Genomic DNA, 22421 nt, shown 5'->3' on the forward strand with positions numbered 1-22421 from the left:
CTCCAGATCGAGGGAGATTATCAGTGGTCTTGTATGTCTTCCATTTCCTAATAATTGCTCCCACAGTTGATTTCTTCAAACCAAGCTGCTTACCTATCGCAGATTCAGTCTTCCCAGCCTGGTGCAGGTCTACAATTTTGTTTCTGGTGTCCTTTGACAGCTCTTTGGTCTTGGCCATAGTGGAGTTTGGAGTGTGACTGTTTGAGGTTGTGGACAGGTGTCTTTTATACTGATAACAAGTTCAAACAGGTGCCATTAATACAGGTAACGAGTGGAGGACAGAGGAGCCTCTTAAAGAAGAAGTTACAGGTCTGTGAGAGCCAGAAATCTTGCTTGTTTGAAGGTGACCAAATACTTATTTTCCACCATAATTTGCAAATAAATTCATAAAAAATCCTACAATGTGATTTTCTGGATTTTTTTCTCTCATTTTGTCTGTCATAGTTGACGTGTACCTATGATGAAAATCACAGGCCTCTCTCATCTTTTTAAGTGGGAGAACTTGCACAATTGGTGGCTGACTAAATACTTTTTTCCCCCACTGTAACCTGCCTAAATGACTACAGACTGACGTAGCACTGACGTCTGTAGCCATGAAGTGCTTTGAAAGGCTGGTCATGGCTCACATCAACACCTTTATCCCAGAAACCCTAGACTCACTCCAATTTGCATACCGCCCCAACAGATCCACAGATGATGCAATCTCTATTGCACTCCACACTGCCCTTTCCCACATGGACAAGAGGAACACCTACGTGAGAATGCTATTCATTGACTACAGCTCAGCGTTCAACACCATAGTGCCCTCAAAGCTCATCACTAAGCTAAGGATCCTGGGACTAAACACCTCCCTCTGCAACTGGATCCTGGACTTCCTGACGGGCCGCCCCCAGGTGCTAAGGGTAGGGTAACAACACATCTGCCACGCTGATCCTCAACACGGGGGCACCTCAGGGGTGCGTGCTCAGTCCCCTCCTGTACTCCCTGTTCACCCATGACTGCATGGCCAGGCACGACTCCAATACCATGACTAAGTTTGCCGACAACACAACAGTGGTAGGCCTGATCACCGACAACGATGAGACAGCATATAGGGAGCAGGTCAGAGACCTGGCCGTGTGGTGACAGGATAACAACCTCTCCCTCAACGTGACCAAGACAAAGAGGATGATTGTGGACTACAGGAAAAAAAAGAGGACTGAGCACACCCCCATTCTCATCGACGGGGCTGTAGTGGAACAGGTTGAGAGCTTCAAGTTCCTTGGTGTCCACATCACCAACGAACTATCATGGTCCAAACACACCAAGACAGTCGTGAAGAGGGCACGACAAAGTCTATTCCCTCCCAGGGGACTGAAAAGATTTGGCATGGGTCCTCAGATCCTCAAAAAGTTCTACAGCTGCACCATCGAGAGCATCCTGACTGGTTGCATCACCGCCTGGTATGGCAACTGCTTGGCCTCTGACCGCAAGGCACTATAGAGGGTAGTGCGTACGGCCCAGTACATCACTGGGGTCAAGCTTCCTGCCATCCAGGACCTCTATACCAGGCGGTGTCAGAGGAAGGCCCTCAAAATTGTCAAAGACTCCAGCCACCCTAGTCATAGACTGTTCTCTCTGCTACCGCACGGCAAGCGGTACCGGAGCGCCAAGTCTAGGTCCAAAAGGCTTCTCAACAGCTTCTACCCCCAAGCCATAAGACTCCTGAACAGCTAATCATGGCTACCCTGACTATTTGCACTGCCCCCCACCCCCACCCCATCTTTTTACTTTGCTGCTACTCTGTTAATGATTTATGCATAGTCACTTTAACTCTACCCACATGTACATATTACCTCAACTACCTCAACTTGCCGGTGCCCCCGCACATTGACTCTGCACCGGTACCCCCCTGTATATAGCCTCCCTACTGTTATTTTATTTTACTGTAATGTCTACACCTGATGTATTCGGCGCATGTGGCAAATAAAATTTGATTTGATTTGAAGGTCAGTCAATACAGAACATTTCAAGAACTTTGAACATTTCTTCAAGAGATCACCTAGCATGGATTTAGGACACAATTCAGACTTGAGATAAAGTTGACTTAACATTGACTTAAGTCCATATTTTATTGACTTATCTGAAGTCTGAATCAGGCCCTTACTGAATAGGCCGGGTACTGGTCTCATTCAACTCCGTCACAGCTTAGGCATCAGAGAGATCCTGTAGAGATTAAGGGTGCGTTCGTAAATTCACTCTGGCTATCTACTCTGATTTCAGAGCACTCTCGTCTGAGTGTGCCAGAGCACAGAATAACTGACGAATTTATGAACGCTCAACACCCGTTTAATATGGCCGGTGTCAGTAAACGTTGGCAAAAAAGCGTAATTACAGCAGTGACTGTAACTGGCAACAATTTAATTACGCTTTTTTGCCGACTCGCATTGTTAGGGCGGAGACATGAGCATCTCGTCATTATATACAGATCTCTGGTTTCAGCCACTTGCGAATTGGAAAGGAAAGTTAGCGGGTACACAGTGTACTGTTAGGATGCTGGATTCGCCTAAAGTAAATTGATGTTTCGCCAAAATGATATAATTACTCCTGTCTAAATAAAATCATATAAAATATTTCACCAGGGAGCATGACTTAGCCACAGAGGATCATTAGCTTCTCTTCTTTTTTTAAATAGCTGTGGATTGTTTCAAATCACAAGTGTGTAGGCCTATGTCTATTTAGGAAGCCAGCAATTTGGGTAGTGCTCGTATCAATAGGTCTAGCTGATTGAGTTGTGGCTGTCAGTGATAAGCATCTAAAATATGTGTGAAGATAATGAGTCTTGAGTTTGGTTTAAAATGTTGCAACAAGATCCAGAATGCATGCACTCAGCTCTCCAGAATGCGCTCAGTTGTCTTCCGCCAATTCTTGCGCATTCATTGTTTCATTGTGTGAATTGTTTGCTCTTTGATTGCTTATTTTGATCAATTCCCCATTACATACAGTGGGGGAAAAAAGTATTTAGTCAGCCACCAATTGTGCAAGTTCTCCCACTTAAAAAGATGAGAGAGGCCTGTAATTTTCATCATAGGTACACGTCAACTATGACAGACAAATTGAGAAAAAAATTTCCAGAAAATCACATTGTAGGATTTGTAATGAATTTATTTGCAAATTATGGTGGAAAATAAGTATTTGGTCACCTACAAACAAGCAAGATTTCTGGCTCTCACAGACCTGTAACTTCTTCTTTAAGAGGCTCCCCTGTCCTCCACTCGTTACCTGTATTAAATGGCACCTGTTTGAACTTGTTTTCAGTATAAAAGACACCTGTCCACAACCTCAAACAGTCACATTCCAAACTCCACTATGGCCAAGACCAAAGAGCTGTCAAAGGACACCAGAAACAAAATTGTAGACCTGCACCAGGCTGGGAAGACTGAATCTGCAATAGGTAAGCAGCTTGGTTTGAATAAATCAACTGTGGGAGCAATTATTAGGAAATGGAAGACATACAAGACCACTGATAATCTCCCTCGATCTGGGGCTCCACGCAAGATCTCACATCGTGGGGTCAAAATGATCACAAGAACGGTGAGCAAAAATCCCAGAACCACACGGGGGGACCTAGTGAATGACCTGCAGAGAGCTGGGACCAAAGTAACAAAGCTTACCATCAGTAACACACTACGCCGCCAGGGACTCAAATCCTGCAGTGCCAGACGTGTCCCCCTGCTTAAGCCAGTACATGTCCAGGCCCGTCTGAAGTTTGCTAGAGTGCATTTGGATGATCCAGAAGAGGATTGGGAGAATGTCATATGGTCAGATGAAACCAAAATAGAACTTTTTTGGTAAAAACTCAACTCGTCGTGTTTGGAGGACAAAGAATGCTGAGTTGCATCCAAAGAACACCATACCTACTGTGAAGCATGGGGGTGGAAACATCATGCTTTGGGGCTGTTTTTCTGCAAAGGGACCAGGACGACTGATCCGTGTAAAGGAAAGAATGAATGGGGCCATGTATCGTGAGATTTTGAGTGAAAACCTCCTTCCATCAGCAAGGGCATTGAAGATGAAACGTGGCTGGGTCTTTCAACATGACAATGATCCCAAACACACCGCCCGGGCAACAAAGGAGTGGCTTCGTAAGAAGCATTTCAAGGTCCTGGAGTGGCCTAGCCAGTCTCCAGATCTCAACCCCATAGAAAATCTTTGGAGGGAGTTGAAAGTCCGTGTTGCCCAGCGACAGCCCCAAAACATCACTGCTCTAGAGGAGATCTGCATGGAGGAATGGGCCAAAATACCAGCAACAGTGTGTGAAAACCTTGTGAAGACTTACAGAAAACGTTTGACCTGTGTCATTGCCAACAAAGAGTATATAACAAAGTACTGAGAAACTTTTGTTATTGACCAAATACTTATTTTCCACCATAATTTGCAAATAAATTCATTAAAAATCCCACAATGTGATATTCTGGATTTTTTTTTCTGATTTTGTCTGTCATAGTTGACGTGTACCTATGATGAAAATTACAGGCCTCTCTCATCTTTTTAAGTGGGAGAACTTGCACAATTGGTGGCTGACTAAATACTTTTTTTCCCCACTGTATGTCACTAGTAGGCCTAGTAAATGTACCATTAATCCCCTGTCATTTACATTAATTGATGTTAATGTATATATTAATTACAGTAATTTACCGTTCTCACTCTCGGACTGTAAACCTTGTTTGCCGGAGTTCACAACCTGCTACAGTTGTGAGAAACATGTTTTGGTTTATTTCATAACCATTAAGAGTTTAGTCAAATGTAAATGTAAATGTTTGGAGTGCTCCATGTGAGCAATGAGCATGTTTCTGGTTTATCTGTCCTGGTAACGCCTAGGGAGCACATGCGCCTGAGCGCGCACAGAAGTAGGCCTGGCTTCTGATTGTCATAACTCACCACATCCACCACTAATAAGCTGAGCTTCTCAGTCATTTTTTCTTCACCTCACACAGTAGGTCAACGAAGTCAGTTTTTTTTGTATATATATACACTATCAGTCAAACGTTTGGACACACCTACTCATTCAAATTTAGTAAAACATTTTTTACTGTGTAGTTCTGGGCTGATTCCTCACCGTTCTCATGATCATTGCAACTCCACGAGGTGAGATCTTGCATGGAGCCCCAGGCCGAGGGAGATTGACAGTCATTTTGTGTTTCTTCCATTTGCGAATAATCGCACCAACTGTTATCACCTTCTCACCAAGCTGCTTTGCGATGGTCTTGTAGCCCATTCCAGCCTTGTGTAGGTCTACAATCTTGTCCCTGACATCCTTGGAGAGCTCTTTGGTCTTGGCCATGGTGGAGAGTTTGGAATCTGATTGATTGATTGCTTCTGTGGATGGGTGTCTTTTATACCGGTAACAAACTGAGATTAGGAGCACTCCCTTTAAGAGTGTGCTCCTAATCTCAGCTCGTTACCTGTATAAAAGACACCTGGGAGCCAGAAATCTTTCTGATTGAGAGGGGGTCAAATACACACCTGGTGATGCCGTACGGGTTGATGAATGCTCCATCAGTCTTCCAGTCCTTTGTGAACGAGGTGTTTCGGGACATGCTTGGTCGCGGTGTGGTGGTCTACATCGATGACATCCTGGTGTATTCCGCTACGCGTGCCGAGCATGTGTCCCTGGTTCGCAGAGTGCTAGGCCAACTGTTGGAGCATGACCTGTATGCCAAGGCAGAAAAGTGTCTGTTCTTCCAACAATCCGTCTCCTTCCTCAGATACCACATCACCACTTCAGGTGTGGAGATGGAGGGAGACCGCATTTCAGGCGTGCGTAATTGGTCGACTCCAACCACGGTAAAGGAGGTGCAGCACTTCATTGGCTTTGCCAATTACTATCAGAGGTTTATCCGGGGTTTTGGCAAGGTCGCAGCTCCCATCACCTCTCTGTTGAAGGGTGGGCCAACCTGGCTGCTGAGGCTGACAGGGCTTTCAGTAACCTGAGGGCTCTGTTCACCTCAGCCCCGGTACTGGCCCATCCAGATCCATCATTGCCGTTCGTAGTGGAGGCGGATGCGTCCGAGGTAGGGGAAGGCGCTGTCCTATCCCAACGCTTGGGCACGACACCCAAGCTCCGCCCCTGTGCCTTCTTCTCTAAGAAGCTCAGCCCGGCGGAGCAGAACTATGACGTTGGTGATCGGGAGCTGTTGGCTGTTGTCAGAGCCCTGACAGCGTGGAGGCACTGGCTCGAGGGGGCGAAACACCCTTTCCTCGTCTGGACTGACCACCGTAACCTGGAGTACATCCGGGCAGCAAGGAGGCTGAACCCTCGCCAGGCCAAGTGGGCCTTGTTCTTCACCCGGTTTGATTTCACGCTGTCCTATATACCAGGCATTAAGAGCGTGAAGGCAGACTCACTGTCACGGCTGTACGACACAGAGGAGAGGACCATTGACAACACCCCCATACTCCCGGCCTCCTGCATTGTGGCGCCGGTGGTGTGGGCGGTGGACGTGGACATAGAGCAGGCGTTACGTACAGAGCCATCTCCACCTCAGTGCCCAGCTGGGCTGCAGTACGTGCCATCTAGTGTTCGTGATCGTCTTATCTATTGGGCACACACGTCCCCCTCCTCTGGTCACCCAGGCATCGGCCGTACAGTGCACTGCCTGACCGGGAAGTACTGGTGGCCTACCTTGGCTAAGGACGTGAGGGTGTATATTTCCTTCTACTCGGTGTGCGCCCAGAGTAAGGTACCTAGGCACCTTCCAGTGGGTAAGTTACATCCCTTACCAGTTCCACAACGGCCATGGTCCCACTTATCGATTTACTTTCTAACTGATCTTCCCCTCTCTCAGGGTAACACCACCATCCTGGTCGTTGTGGACCACTTCTCTAAAGCCTGCCGCCTCCTTCCTCTGCCCGGTCTCCCCACGGCCCTGCAAACTGCGGAAGCCCTGTTTACTCACTTCTGCCGGCACTACGGGGTGCCAGAGGACATAGTATCTGACCGGGGTCCCCAGTTTACGTCTAGGGTCTGGAAGGCGTTCATGGAACGTCTGGGGGTCTCGATCAGCCTGACCTCTGGGTTTCACCCCGAATGTAATGGGCAGGTGGAACGGGTGAATCAGGATGTGGGTAGGTTCCTGCGGTCCTACTGTCAGGACCGGCCGGGGGAGTGGTCGGTGTTCTTGCCATGGGCCGAATATGCCCAGAACTCTCTCCGCCACTCCTCCACTAACCTGTCACCATTTCAATGTGTTTTAGGGTATCAGCCGGTCCTGGCACCATGGCATCAGAGCCAGACCAAAGCTCCTGCGGTGGACGACTGGTTTCGGCGAGCGGAGGAGACGTGGAACGCCGCCCACGTCCACCTCCAGCGCGCCGTGCGTCGCCAGCAAGCCAACGCTGACCGCCACCACAGTTCTTTGTACCGGGTGATCGGGTCTGGCTCTCGACCCGGAACCTGCCCCTCCGCCTGCCCTGCCGGAAGCTGAGCCCGTGGTTTGTGGGGCCGTTCAAAGTCCTGAGGAGAGTTAACGAGGTTACGTATAGGTCCCTCCTGATTACCGTATTAACCCCATTGTTTCACGTATCTCTCCTCAGGCCGGTGGTGGCTGGAGTGCGGGATGTCCCTCCGCCCCCTCTGGACATCGAGGGGGCCCTGGATTCGAGGCATCGGGTGGGGGGCCTTCAGTACCTCGGGGAGTGGGAGGGGTACGGTCCAGTGGAGCGGTGCTGGGTCCCGGTGAAGGATGTCCTCGATCCCTCCCTGTTGCGGGATTTCCACCGTTGCCATCCGGATCGCGCTGCTCCGCGTCCTCCTGGCCGTCCCAGAGGCAGGTGTTGGCGCGCTGCTGGAGCTGCGCGTTAAGGGGGGATACTGTCACGACTTCCTCCGAAGCTGCCTCCTCTCCTTGTTCGGGCAGGCTTCAGCGTTCGTCGTCACCGGCCTTCTAGCCACTGCCACTCCTCTTCTCATTATTCCATTTGTTTTCTCTTGTTTTTTACACACACCTGGTTCATATCCCCTCATCAGTCCCTGTATAAGTATTCCCTCTGCCCCCCATGTCTTTGTGTGTAATTGTTTCCATGTGGAGGTGTTGAGCACTATGTACTTTATCGCCGAGATATTCACCTGTGTGTTTTGTTTTCCCAAGTGCGCCGTTAAGTCGAACTGTAGTTGTTTTACGCATTGCTGCGAACCGCTGTATTGGCCGAATAAACCATTATTCTGTGATTTACACCTCCTGCGCCTGACTCCGTCACCTACACCTATAGGCTATCTCTGAGTTCTATGCGCTCATTTCTTTAGCCGCCAAATGGATCACAGTTTATCACTGGTGCTCTCCCCTTAGTTGAATTTTAACTTTGAGGTTTTTATCATTTTACTTGAAATATTTATGATTAACCATGTGACAATGATTTTGACAAACAAAAATGTTATTATTGAAATGAAACTGTTCCACGAAAATGCGCATTTTCAAATGATCACATAACTGGCACGCAGATCGGTAGAAATGGTAGGATAAATTGTAAGCTTCGCCAAACTCATGAGCTACCTATGGTCTTTACTATAACACCCATTAAAAAAAGGAGGTCCCATGAAAAAACGTGTCCGCCTATAGAAATCAACAGCCCGTCCAACTGATTGGTTCTGGCGCCAGCCCTGAAGAAGCCCATTATCTAATATTTTTTCTGGCTTTAAGTTATGATGTGAGTAGCCAAGGAATGCACTATCCTCCTAGCTTTTAGTTACAGTAGCCTATGATGTGATGCTTCGGTATTGCAGACAGTGTGTGCGTCCCAAAAGGTACCCTATTCCCTAAATAGCACACTACTTTTGAACAGGGCTCATATGTGCCATGGTCAAACTATATAGGGATAGGGTGCCATTTGGGACGCAGGTGGTGTTTTTATCATCACAAGAGGTTATGTATGGAGATTGAGTCAATTATACTGAAGTGCTCCTCTAGACAGCAGAGAAGATGAAGGGTAGTATAGATGGAATACCTGTCTGTGTCATAAAGGTCAACACTGCAGAGAGGAAGATGATGAGTCAGTCAGAGGCTCTGTCCCAAATGGTACCCTAATCCCTATATAGTGTACTACTTTTGGACAGGGACCAGGGCCCATAGGGTGTTAAAAGTAGTACATTATATAGGGAATAGGGTGCCATTTGGGACGCAGTCAGAGTAGCCTAGTACAGAGTAGCCTAAGTGTTGTTCTGGTCTGGGTGTGGGTAAAGTGTGTGAATTACCACTACTAAATGAATGAGAGAGAGAGAGAGAGAGAGAGAGAGAGAGAGAGAGAGAGAGAGAGAGAGAGAGAGAGAGAGAGAGAGAGAGAGAGAGAGAGAGAGAGAGAGAGAGAGAGAGAGAGAGAGAGAGAGAGAGAGAGAGAGAGAGAGGTAGAGAGAGAAAGAGAGAGAGGTAGAGAGAGAGAGGTAGAGAGAGAGAGGGGGGGGGTAGGGAGAGTGAGAGAGAGAGAAAGAGAGGTAGAGAGAGAGAGAGAGAGAGAGAGAGAGAGAGAGAGAGAGAGAGAGAGAGAGAGAGAGAGAGAGAGAGAGAGAAAGCGAGCGAGAGGTAGCGAAGGAAAAATATATAAAAAGAAAGAAAGACAGAAAGAAAGAAATAGAGAAAGAAAAGAAGGACGTTGAGAGTCTTACCATCAACATTCATACAGTCATCCATATAATCCAGTGTTGATGGTACAGTGTCCTTAGATTTTTTGTTCTCTGTTGGGAGAGAAAAGGGCACAGGTCAAATAGATCAATCTCAACCAATCATAAGAGCTGAGTGGACCTAAAGTTCTAAACATCCAGATACAGTATATATTTTAAGACAGATCACATACAATATCATAGTTGAGATGAAAAGAGTATTAGTAAAGAGATATCCGGTTCGAAGGACCATTATCCCACTTTCCCAAAGCCTTTCGTACACTATATGAGTGAGACTATCATTTACCTTTATTTTCACAAGGAGCCCCATTGAGACCAAGTCTCTTTTGCAAGGGAGCCCTTCATCTTACAATTACACAACAAATTACACATAGAAAATACACCAGAAAATAAAAACACAAAGAGAATACGAAAAAATATATTTAAAAAACACGCTCGTGAAAAACAATCACATTCCTCAGCAAAGAGGTCCTCAATCAATACTCTGAACTGCCCGAAAGGCACCAATACAACAATTTGAAGGAAACTCTGAAGATTGTTCCATACATGGGGTGCAAAGAAACTAAAAGCTGCTTTTCCTTAAGTCTGTAGAAACAGACAGAATTTCCAGAATTAGCCATCCCTGTGATCGGGTATGGTAACTCCTACTTCTATGGGTATGTAAAGATGTCAGGTAATGTGGGAGTTTTTGCCAAAGTGCTTTATAAATGAATAAAATGGAGTGTTTCGACTTACGTGAGGTCAAAGAGGGCCATCCTACTTTCTGATATAGCAAGCCGTGATGAGTGCAAAACCTGTCACCCGTGATAAAACGAAATGCACTATGGTAAACTGCATCTAACGGCTTTAATTAAGTGGTAGCTGCATTCATGTAGATGATGTCGCCATAGTCTAGGACAGGAAGGAATGTCGACTGAATGATCTGCAGTCTACTATTTAGTGAGAGACAGGACCTATTTCTATAGAAGAAGCCCATTTTTATTCTCAGCTTCTTAACTAACGCATCAATATGCTTTTTAAAAGACGGCTTATCGTCTATCCAAATGCCCAGATATTTGTAAGCGGGGACACGATCAATGTGGGCACTATCCAAGCAGTGTGTGATCTAGAGAACAACATATACTTTGTTTTACCTGCATTCAATACTAATTTAAGGTCAATAAAGATTTTCCGTAAAACAATCAAAACAGACTGTAGTTCAGATAGAGCCTGGTCAACAGTGGGGGCAATAGTTTACAGACAAACCAATATTGTTAATGTATACAATAAAAAGTACTGGACCCAGAACTGACCTTTCATTATATCCCCCCCATATCAGACCTATGCCCCTTCTGCCTACCCCATGCCCCCCGCCCCTACGGCAAGGACCTCAACATGACAGCAGAACATATGCCCAGGCCGTGAGCAGAGCAACAGGCCCAACCCCCACTATTACACCCGCCAAAGCACCATCCTGCAACCTAAGAGGTATGTATCAGATGCTCAACATGCTCTGATCACACCTACTGTGATGGTCTGGGCCTAAACCACACAGAAACAACACTAGACACTATGGAACACAAAGCTTTTACTATCTCATCCTGGAATATCAAGGTCTGAGGTCATCTCCCTTTGGCCTAAAGAGTAGGAACCCAGACTTCATCAAAGAAATTGGAAATACAGACATTGTCATCCTACAAGAAACATGGTATAAAGGAGACGGACCCACTGGTTGCCCTCTAGGTTACAGAGAGCTGGTAGTCCCATCAACCAAACTACCAGGTGTGAAACAGGGAAGAGACTCAGGGGGTATGCTAATTTGGTATAGAGCGGACCTAACCCATTCAATTAAATTAGTCAAAACAGGAACATTTTACATCTGGCTATAAATTAATAAGGAAATTATCTCAACAGAGAAAAATGTCCTCATGTGTGCTACCATTATCCCCCCACTAGAATCCCCATACTTTAATGATGACAGCTTCTCCATCCTAGAGGGGGAGGTCAACAATTTCCAGGCCCAGGGACATGTACTAGTCTGTGGCAACCTAAATGCCAGAACTGGACAATAACCTGACACTCTCAGCACACAGGGGGACAAACACCTACCTGGAGGTGACAGAATTCCCTCCCCCATATGCCTCCCTAGACATAACTACGACAACATAACCAACAAAAATGGGTCACAACTCCTGCAGCTCTGTCGGACGCTGGGTATGTACATAGTCAATGGTAGGCTTCAAGGGGACTCCTACGGTAGGTACACATATAGCTCATGTCTTGGCAGTAGTACTGTAGACTACTTTATCACTGACATCAACCCAGAGTCTCTTACAGTGTTCACAGTTAGTCCACTGACACCCCTATCAGATCACAGCAAAATCACCAAAGGAACTTAATAATATTAAAAAAACACTATAGCAGGAAGGAAAGTAGTGTGGAAATCTACCAAAAAACTATTAGGCAACAACAAATTCCTTCTAGACAATTTCCTGGACAAAATGTTTCACTGTAATAGTGAAGGTGTAAACTTGGCAGTAGAAAACCTAAACAGTATATTTGACCTCTCAGCTTCCAAATCAAATCAAACAAATTCAAGCAAACAACCTAAGAAAATTAACAACAATGACAAATGGTTTGATGAAAAATGAAAAACCTAAGAAAGAAATTGAGAAACCTATCCAACCAAAAACATAGAGACCCAGAAAACCTGAGCCTACTCCTTCAATATGGTGAATCACTAAAACAATACAGAAATACACTACGGAAAAAGAAGGAACAGCACGTCAGAAATCAGCTCAATGAAACTGAAGATTCCATAGAATATAACCACTTCTGGGAAAATTGGAAAACTCTAAACAAACAACAACACAAAGAGCTATCTATCCAAAACAGAGATGTATGGATAAACCACTTCTCCAATCTTTTTGGCCCTATAACAAAGAACAAACAGCAAAAACAAATACAAATCTTAGAATCAACTATTAAAGACTACCAGAACCCACTGGATTCTCCAATTACATTGAATGAACTACAGGACAAAATACAAACTCTCCAACCCAAAAAGGCCTGTCGGGTTGATGGTATCCTAAACGAAATGATAAAATATACAGATCACAAATTGCAATTTGCTATACTTAAACTCTTTAACATCATCGTCAGCTCTGGCATATTCCCCAATATTTGGAACCAAGGACTGATCACCTCAATCCACAAAAGTGGAGACAAATTTGACCCCAATAACTACCGTGGGATATGCGTCAACAGCAACCTTGGGAAAATCCTCTGCATTATCATTAACAGCAGACTCGTACATTTCCTCAGTGAAAACATTGTACTGAGCAAATGTCAAATTGGCTTTTTACCAAATTACTATACGACAGACCTCGTATTCACCCTGCACACCCTAATTGACAAACAAACAAACCAAAACAAAGGCAATGTCTTATCATGCTTTGTTGATATCAAAAATGCTTTCGACTCAATTTGGCATGAGGGCCTGCTATACAAATTGATGGAAAGTGATGTTGGGGTGAAAACACACAACATTATAAAATCCATGTACACAAACAACAAGTGTGCGGTTAAAATGTGCAAAAAACACACACATTTCTTTCCACAGGGCCGGGGTGGGACAGGGATGCAGCTTAAGCCCCACCCTCTTCAACATATATATCAATGAATTGCCGAGGGCACTAAAACAGTCTGCAGCACTCGGCCTCACCCTACTAGAATCTGAAGTCAAATGTCTACTGTTTGCTGATGATCTGGTGCTTTTGTCCCCAACCAAGGAGGGCTTACATCAGCACCTAGATATTCTGCACAGTTTCTGTCAAACCAGGGCCCTGACAGTAAATCTCAGTAAGACAAAAATAATGGTGTTCCAAAAAAGGTCCAGTTGCCAGGACCATGCATACAAATTCCATCTAGACACCGTTGCCCTAGAGCACACAAAAAACTATACATACCTCGGCCTAAACATCAGCGCCACAGGTAACTTCCACAAAGCTGTGAACGATCTGAGAGACAAGGCAAGAAGGGCCTTCTATGCCATCAAAAGGAACATAAAATTCAACATACCAATTAGGATCTGGCTAAAAATACTTGAATCAGTTATAGAACCCATTGCCCTTTATGGTTGTGAGGTCTGCGGTCCGCTCACCAACCATGAATTCACAAAATGGGACAAACACCAAATTGAGACTCTGAATGCAGAATTCTGCAAAAATATCCAGTGTACAACGTAAAACACCAAATAATGCATGCAGAGCAGAATTAGGCCGATAACCGCTAAAATCCAGAAAATAGCTGTTAAATTCTACAACCACCTAAAAGGAAGCGATTCCCAAACCTTCCATAACAAAGCCATCACCTACAGAGAAATTAACCTGGAGAAGAGCCCCCTAAGCAAGCTGGTCCTGGGGCTCTGTTCACAAACACAAACAGACTCCACAGAGCCCCAGGACAGCAACACAATTAGACCCAACCAAATCATGAGAAAACAAAAAGATAATTACTTGACACTTGGAAAGAATGTACAAAAAAACAGAGCAAACTAGAATGCTATTTGGCCCTAAACAGAGAGTACACATTGGCAGAATACCTGAACACTGTGACTGACCCAAAAATAAGGAAATCTTTGACTATGTACAGACTCAGTGAGCATAGCCTTGCTATTGAGAAAGGCCGCCGAAGGCAGACCTGTACACACTGCCCACAAAATGAGGTGGAAACTGGGCTGCACTTCCTAACTTCCTGCCAAATGTATGACCATATTAGAGACACATATTTCCCTCAGATTACAAAGACAAATCCAATTTTGATAAACTCCCATATCTATTGGGTGAAATACCACGGTGTGCAATCACAGCAGCAAGATGTGTGACTTGTTGCCACAAGAAAAGTGCAACCAGTGAAGAACAAACACCATTGTAAATACAATCTAAATTTATGTTGATTTATTTTCCCCTTTGTACTTTAACTATTTGCACATCATTACAACACTGTATATAGACATAATATGACACTTGAAATGTCTTTATTCTTTTGGAACTTTTGTGAGTGTAATGTTTACTGTTAATTTTTTTATTGTTTATTTCACTTTTGTTTATTATCTATTTCACTTGCTTTGGCAATGTAAACATATGTTACCCATAGCAATAAAGCCCTTAAATTGAAATTGAATTGAATTGAGAGAGAGAGAAAGAGAGAGAGAGAGAGAGAGAGAGAGAGAGAGAGAGAGAGAGAGAGAGAGAGAGAGAGAGAGAGAGAGAGAGAGAAAGCATGTCCACTGTAGCCTATTAGAGGGGGCCCTCTCCTCTCCTCCTCCTCCTCTCTTATTCTCTTCCTTTGATGCGATGTTCTAGGCCATAGGGGAACTGATAATGGACATGGTACAACAATGGTGGTGTATTCTCCAACATGCACCAAATGACTGACCACGGAATCCAGAGATCCTTTTGATGTTTTCTCTGGTATGTGTTTCTCATTAAGGAGCAGAGAGGGAGAGGGGAAAATTGAGGACATAACTCTTTCCTGCTGTGTGTGGATGCAGAGAGAGGCATTAATCACTATCCCTATGGGAATCGAATATCACTATTCCTAGCTATGGGAATAAATATCACTATCCCTAGCTATGGGAATGAATATCACTATACCTAGCTATGGGAATAAATATCACTATACCTAGCTATGGGAATCAATAGCACTATCCTTAGCTATGGGAATGAATATCACTATACCTAGCTATGGGAATAAATATCACTATACCTAGCTATGGGAATGAATTGCAATATCCCTAGCTATGGGAATGAATAGCACTATACCTAGCTATGGGAATGAATAGCACTATCCCCACCTTTTTTGAGGCTCACATTTTTAGCCTTCCCTGTTTTGCATGTTATTTTGGCATTAATACATGTCACATATCAGTTTGCAAACAATGAAAAATGTAGTTAATAAAGCCGCATACAAACATGGTCGACAATCTAAGATAACCTGCCTAAATGACTACCGACCCGTAGAAACCAGAAACCATAGACCCACTCCAATTTGCATACCGCCACAACAGATCCACAAATGATGCAATCTCTATTGCACTCCACACTTCCCTATCCCACCTGGACAAGAGGAACACCTACGTGAGAATGCTATTCATTGACTACAGCTCAGCGTTCAACACCACAGTGCCCTCAAAGCTCATCACTAAGCTAAGGATCCTGGGACTAAACACCTCCCTCTGCAACTGGATCCTGGACTTCCTGACGGGCCGCCCCCAGGTGGTAAGGGTAGGTAACAACACATCTGCCACGATGATCCTCAACACGGGGGCCCCTCAGGAATGCGTGCTCAGTCCCCTCCTGTAATCCCTGTTCACCCATGACTGCATGGCCAGGCACGACTCCAACACCATCATTAAGTTTGCCGACGACACAACAGTGGTAGGCCTGATCACCGACAACGATGAGACAGCCTATAGGGAGGAGGTCAGAGACCTGGCCGTGTGGTGCCAGGATAACAACCTCTCCCTCAACGTGACCAAGACAAAGTAGATGATTGTGGACTACAGGAAAAAAAAGAGGACTGAGCACGCCCCCATTCTCATCGAGGGGGCTGTAGTGGAACAGGTTGAGAGCTTCAAGATCCTTGGTGTCCACATCACCAACGAACTATCATGGTCCAAACACACCAAGACAGTCGTGAAGAGGGCACGACAAATCCTATTCCCCCTCAGGAGACTGAAAAGATTTGGAATGGGTCCTCAGATCCTCAAAAAGTTATACAGCTGCACCATCGAGAGCATCCTGACTGGTTGCATCACCGCCTGGTATGGCAACTGCTCGGCCTCCGACCGCAAGGCACTACAGAGGGTAGTGCGTACCGCCCAGTACATCACTGGGGCCAAGCTTCCTGCTATCCAGGACCTCTATACCAGGCGGTGTCAGAGGAAGGCCCTCAAAATTGTCAAAGACTCCAGCCACCCTAGTCTTAGACTGTTCTCTCTGCTACCGCACGGCAAGCGGTACCGGAGCGCCAAGTCTAGGTCCAAAAGGCTTCTCAACAGCTTCTACCCCCAAGCCATAAGACTCCTGAACATCTAATCATGGCTACCCAGACTATTTGCACTGCCCCCCCACCCCCACCCCATCTTTTTACGCTGTTGCTACTCTGTTAATTATTTATGCATAGTCACTTTAACTCTACCCACATGTACATATTACCTCAACTACCTCAACTAGCCGGTGCCCCCGCACAGTGACTCTGCACCGGTACCCCCCTGTATATAGCCTCCCTACTGTTATTTTATTTTACTTCTGCTCTTTTTTTCTCAACACTTTTTTGTTGTTGTTTTATTTAACTTTTTTATAAAAAAAATAATGCATTGTTGGTTAAGGGCTGTAAGTAAGCATTTCACGGTAATGTCTACACCTGTTGTATTCGGCACATGAGGCAAATACATTTTGATTTGATTTGATTTGATCTACTGGCAAATCCTTTTTAATCCTTGTCATATGAAGAGAAATAATGAAGATAAATTATAGATAAAACGTTTCGGTGCTCATCGGCCATTGGACATAACATTACACAACAAGTTGGAAATCACAAATTCAACAATGAGTGGTTTGGAAGGAATCGGTGACAGTGACAAGCATTGCAAAGCAATCACTAGCCTGCTTTTCAGTGGAGTAGCTGTGTGGTCCCAAATCTGGGATTAAGGCGCTCTTTTCCAAGTTTAAAATGATAAACATTCAACATTGGCCATGCTGTCAATGAAGCATGATTTGTGCTGCGCTCAAAACAACTGTTAATTCGGAACTACGAAAACTTGTCGGGAATAGACGAGCTCCGACTGGGAAAATACGTTTTGAACGGTCATCCAACTCGGAATTGTAAATGACCAAATTTGCCCACGAAGGACTGCCACGCCACCTTCCTGTTCAAGTGAGCACAGCACAACAAGGTGAGTCCAAAAATGTATTGTATGCTGCTGCATAAATGATGAAATATGCCAGGGAGATACAAAAAAAAAAGTATTTAGTCAGCCACCAATTGTGCAAGTTCTCCCACTTAAAAAGATGAGAGAGGTCTGTAATTTGCATCATAGGTACACGTCAACTATGACAGACAAATTGAGAAAAAAAAATCCAGAAAATCACATTGTAGGATTGCAAATTATGGTGGAAAGTAAGTATTTGGTCACATACAAACAAGCAATATTTCTGCCTCTCACATACCTATAACTTCTTCTTTAAGAGGCTCCTCTGTCCTCCACTCGTTACCTGTATTAATGGCACCTGTTTGAACTTGTTATCAGTATAAAAGACACCTGTCCACAACCTCAAACAGTCACACTCCAAACTCCACTATGGCCAAGACCAAAGACCTGTCAAAGGACACCAGAAACTAAATTGTAGACCTGCACCAGGCTGGGAAGACTGAATCTGCAATAGGTAAGCAGCTTGGTTTGAATAAATCAACTGTGGGAGCAATTATTAGGAAATGGAAGACATACAAGACCACTGATAATCTCCCTCGATCTGGGGCTCCACGCAAGATCTCACCCTGTGGGGTCAAAATGATCACAAGAACGGTGAGCAAAAATCCCAGAACCACACGGGGGGTCCTAGTGAATGACCTGCAGAGAGCTGGGACCAAAGTAACAAAGCCTACCATCAGTAACACACTACGCCGCCAGGGACTCAAATCCTGCAGTGCCAGACGTGTCCCCCTGCTTAAGCCAGTACATGTCCAGGCCCATCTGAAGTTTGCTTGAGTGCATTTGGATGATCCAGAAGAGGATTGGGAGAATGTCATATGGTCAGATGAAACCAAAATATAACTTTTTGGTAAAAACTCAACTCGTCGTGTTTGGAGGACAAAGAATGCTGAGTTGCATCCAAAGAACACCATACCTACTGTGAAGCATGGGGGTGGAAACATCATGCTTTGGGGCTGTTTTTCTGCAAAGGGACCAGGACGACTGATCCGTGTAAAGGAAAGAATGAATGGGGCCATGAATCGTCAGATTTTGAGTGAAAACCTCCTTCCATCAGCAAGGGCATTGAAGATGAAATGTGGCTGGGTCTTTCAGCATGACAATGATCCCAAACACACCGCCCGGGCAACGAAGGAGTGGCTTCGTAAGAAGCATTTCAAGGTCCTGGAGTGGCCTAGCCAGTCTCCAGATCTCAACCCCATAGAAAATCTTTGGAGGGAGTTGAACGTCTGTGTTGCCCAGCGACAGCCCCAAAACATCACTGCTCTAGAGGAGATCTGCATGGAGGAATGGGCCAAAATACCAGCAACAGTGTGTGAAAACCTTGTGAAGACTTACAGAAAACGTTTGACCTGTGTCATTGCCAACAAAGGGTATATAACAAAGTATTGAGAAACTTTTGTTATTGACCAAATACTTATTTTCCACCATAATTTGCAAATAAATTCATAAAAAATCCTACAATGTGATTTTCTGGATTTTTTCTCTCTAATTTTGTCTGTCATAGTTGACGTGTACCTATGATGAAAATTACAGGCCTCTCTCATCTTTTTAAGTGGGAGAACTTGCACAATTGGGGGCTGACTAAATACTTTTTTTCCCCACTGTATGTATATTATAGCTAAGAAAGTAATACTAAGTATGTTGTGTAGTAAGCTGTTAGTAGCCCATGTGCCTCACCCTAATAATTTGGTATATTTACCCCTCTTAATTTTACCTACTGTTCTGACTTGGTGGTGCACATGCTTTCATTGTCTGCTTATATGCCCCCTTTATTTATCCTACGGTTCTGACTTGGTGTACAGGGAGAACACTGTAAGAATGGCCCATGTTCTGAATTCTGCCACTGTACATTTCAAAAGGACTAAACAAATAGTTATATTGACTACGTCCGTCCTAGCTCGCTCATTAATGTCTTAATCTAAATTACGGATTGCCTCTTATCCGCTTGTCGTCCCCTTATGCCATAGTTTGTACATCTCAATTGTCATTAGAAACCACATTTGTTTAAGCAAGTCAGACATATCAGCTATGTTTTTTTAAAAGGTAGTAAATGAGGCTGAATGAACTGTTTCGCTGCCAGACAAGGCTCCACTGATAGCCAGGTGTAGCAGTGGTAAGATGTTGGGACTGCTGTTGGGACAGCTTTATGTAGGCCCTAACAGTTTGTGGGCACCGTTTGTCACTGTTATAGTGCAATTAGTGTATTGTTTAGTGTTGTGTTGTGTAGTGGCTTTGCTGACATGAATCCCACTTATTAATTTTTTTGCCCCACCAAGATGTCCATGCTAAAATCGCCACTGTCCCTAGCTATGGGAATAAATATCACTATACCTAGCTATGGGAATCAATAGCACTATCACTAGCTATAGGAATGAATATACCTTGCTTTAGCAATTTATGTCTCTAGCTATAGGTAGGAGTGGAATTGAAAAGGAATGTGTGGTACACAGAAGCATCCCTAGCAGTGTTATGAGTCAGTATCTGCAATCTAGATAATAATAATGTATGGTCTGAATTTGCATGAATGAGGAGACTTGTCTAATGCAACGAATGTAGATTCCTTAAAGGGATAGTGCGAGATTCTAGTGTCAGATAAACTTCTGGATACCATTTTGATGTCTCTGCGTGAAGTTTGAAGAAAGTTGGAGGAAGTTTCGCGAGCCAATGCTAACTAGCGTTAGTGCAATGACTGGAAGTCTACCGGTACGCTAGCAACAGCTTAATTGCCAGAATCTCACACTATCCCTTTAATAGTGTCAAAGCAACAATGTGATTTGTTCAACCACTATTCCTTGATTTAATTCAATTCAACACAACTTTATTCAGAAAACCCAGTAGCAGCTTTAATGTACACAGAGTAGACTCAGACTGACAGGCCCTCTCTCTCCAGACCAGAATATCGCTACAATACAACATCACTCAGAATATACACACAGTATAATATACACACAGTCTTCTGCCAAGTGTTAATCTACTGCTGACAACCCTTAGCGACAGGCTACGGCAACAGAGCCTTACTCAGCTCTCTGAAATGATATTTGCATCAATAGTGTCCCATAGCGCTGTAGAAAGACTGGAGCCAAAAGGCCCAGAAACGCCAATCAAAGGGAATCTCCTAACCCCTCGCTATTCCTCTAAGAAGACTATTCAACTGGCAAATTTATACTGAGACAAATAGGATGCCAAGAGAGAGAGAGACTAGTCTCTCCTGGTTGTTTTAAAAGACAGACCACATTGAGGTCGAGCTCTACTCCTGTGACGCTGCTGTTGTGAGTGTGTATGTGAGTGTGTGTGAGTGTGTGTGTGAGTGTGTGTGTGTGAGTGTGTGTGTGAGTGTGTGTGAGTGTGTGAGTGTGTGTGAGTGAGTGAGTGTGTGTGAGTGTGTGTGTGTGTGTGTGTGTGGAGTGTGTGTGTGTGTGTGTGTGAGTGTGTGTGTGTGTGTGTGTGTGAGTGTGTGTGTGAGTGTGTGTGTGAGTGTGTGTGTGTGTGAGTGTGAGTGTGAGTGTGTGAGTGTGTGTGTGTGTGTGAGTGTGTGTGGGTGTGAGTGTGAGTGAGTGAGTGAGTGTGTGTGTGTGTGTGTGTGTGTGTGTGAGTGTGAGTGTGTGTGTGTGTGTGAGTGTGTGTGTGTGTGTGTGTGTGTGTGTGTGTGTGTGTGTGTGTGTGCGTGTGTGTGAGAGTGTGAGTGTGTGTGAGTATGTGTGAGTGTGTGTTTTTATTGTCCATCTCATATCCAAGGGCAAGTCTAATGCTCTGTTTTACAACTGGTATTAATGTGTGCCAGCTAGAAACCCTACTGATGTGCTTGACTCAACACAGACCACAGGATGTCTGATACACACACGCACACACCATGCACACGCGCACGTACATACACACTCACACACACACAGACAAATGCATGTACGCACGCACGCACACACACACACACACACACACACACTCAAAATCAAATCTCAATAAAACCAACAAAGAAAAATGAAATAAAGGATGGGAGGGAAGGAGGAGGGATGGAGGGAGGAAGGAAGGAAGGAAGGATGGGAGGGAGGGAGTGATGAAGAGAAGGATGGGAGGGAGGGAGGGTAGATGGATGGATGGATGGATGGAGGGAAGATGGGTGGGAGGGAGGAAGGATGGGAGGGAGGGAGGGAGGGAGGGAGGGAGGGAAAATGGGAGGGAGGGAAAATGGGAGGGAGGGAGAGAGAGAGAGAGAGAGAGAGAGAGAGAGAGAGAGAGAGAGAGAGAGAGAGAGAGAGAGAGGGAGGGAGGGAGGGAGGGAGGGAGGGAGGGAGGGAGGATGGGAGGGATGGAGGGAGGGAGGGATGGAGGATGGGAGGGAGGGAGGGAGGGAGGGAGGGAGGGAGGAAGAATAGGAGGGAGGATGGGAGGGATGGAGGGAGGGAGGGAGGATGGGCGGGAGGGAGGTAGAGAGGGAGGATGGCTAGATGGATGGATGGATGGAGGGAGGGAGGGAGGGAGGGAGGGAGGGAGGGAGGGAGGGAGGGAGGGAGGGAGGGAGGGAGGGAGGGAGGGAGGGAGGGAGGGAGGGAGGAGTGAGTGAGTGAGTGAGTGAGTGATGGAGGGAGGGAGGGAAAATGGGAGGGAAAATGGGAGGGAGGGAGGGAGGGAGGGAGGGAGGGAGGGAGGAGAGAGAGAGAGAGAGAGAGAGAGAGAGAGAGAGAGAGAGAGAGAGAGGGAGGGAGGGAGGGAGGGAGGGAGGGAGGGAGGGAGGGAGGGAGGGAGGGAGGGAGGGAGGGAGGGAGGGAGGGAGGGAGGGAGGGAGGATGGGAGGGA

General features: G+C 45.4%; 1 protein-coding gene across 1 annotated transcript in view; it reads right to left on the reverse strand.

Moving 5' to 3' along the window:
• The window catches only part of macrod2 (mono-ADP ribosylhydrolase 2), a gene marked incomplete at its 3' end in the record, with an annotated part of 1170384 nt that overhangs the window by 31565 nt on the left and 1116398 nt on the right, over positions 1-22421 (reverse strand). The window contains exon 16 of the mRNA XM_041889532.1: positions 9638-9706. Within this exon, the coding sequence (XP_041745466.1) occupies positions 9638-9706 (69 nt within the window). The remainder of the gene's footprint in view (positions 1-9637; positions 9707-22421) is intronic.

The sequence above is a fragment of the Coregonus clupeaformis genome, chromosome 1 (assembly GCF_020615455.1).
Source record: "Coregonus clupeaformis isolate EN_2021a chromosome 1, ASM2061545v1, whole genome shotgun sequence".
Classification (NCBI taxonomy): domain Eukaryota; kingdom Metazoa; phylum Chordata; class Actinopteri; order Salmoniformes; family Salmonidae; genus Coregonus; species Coregonus clupeaformis.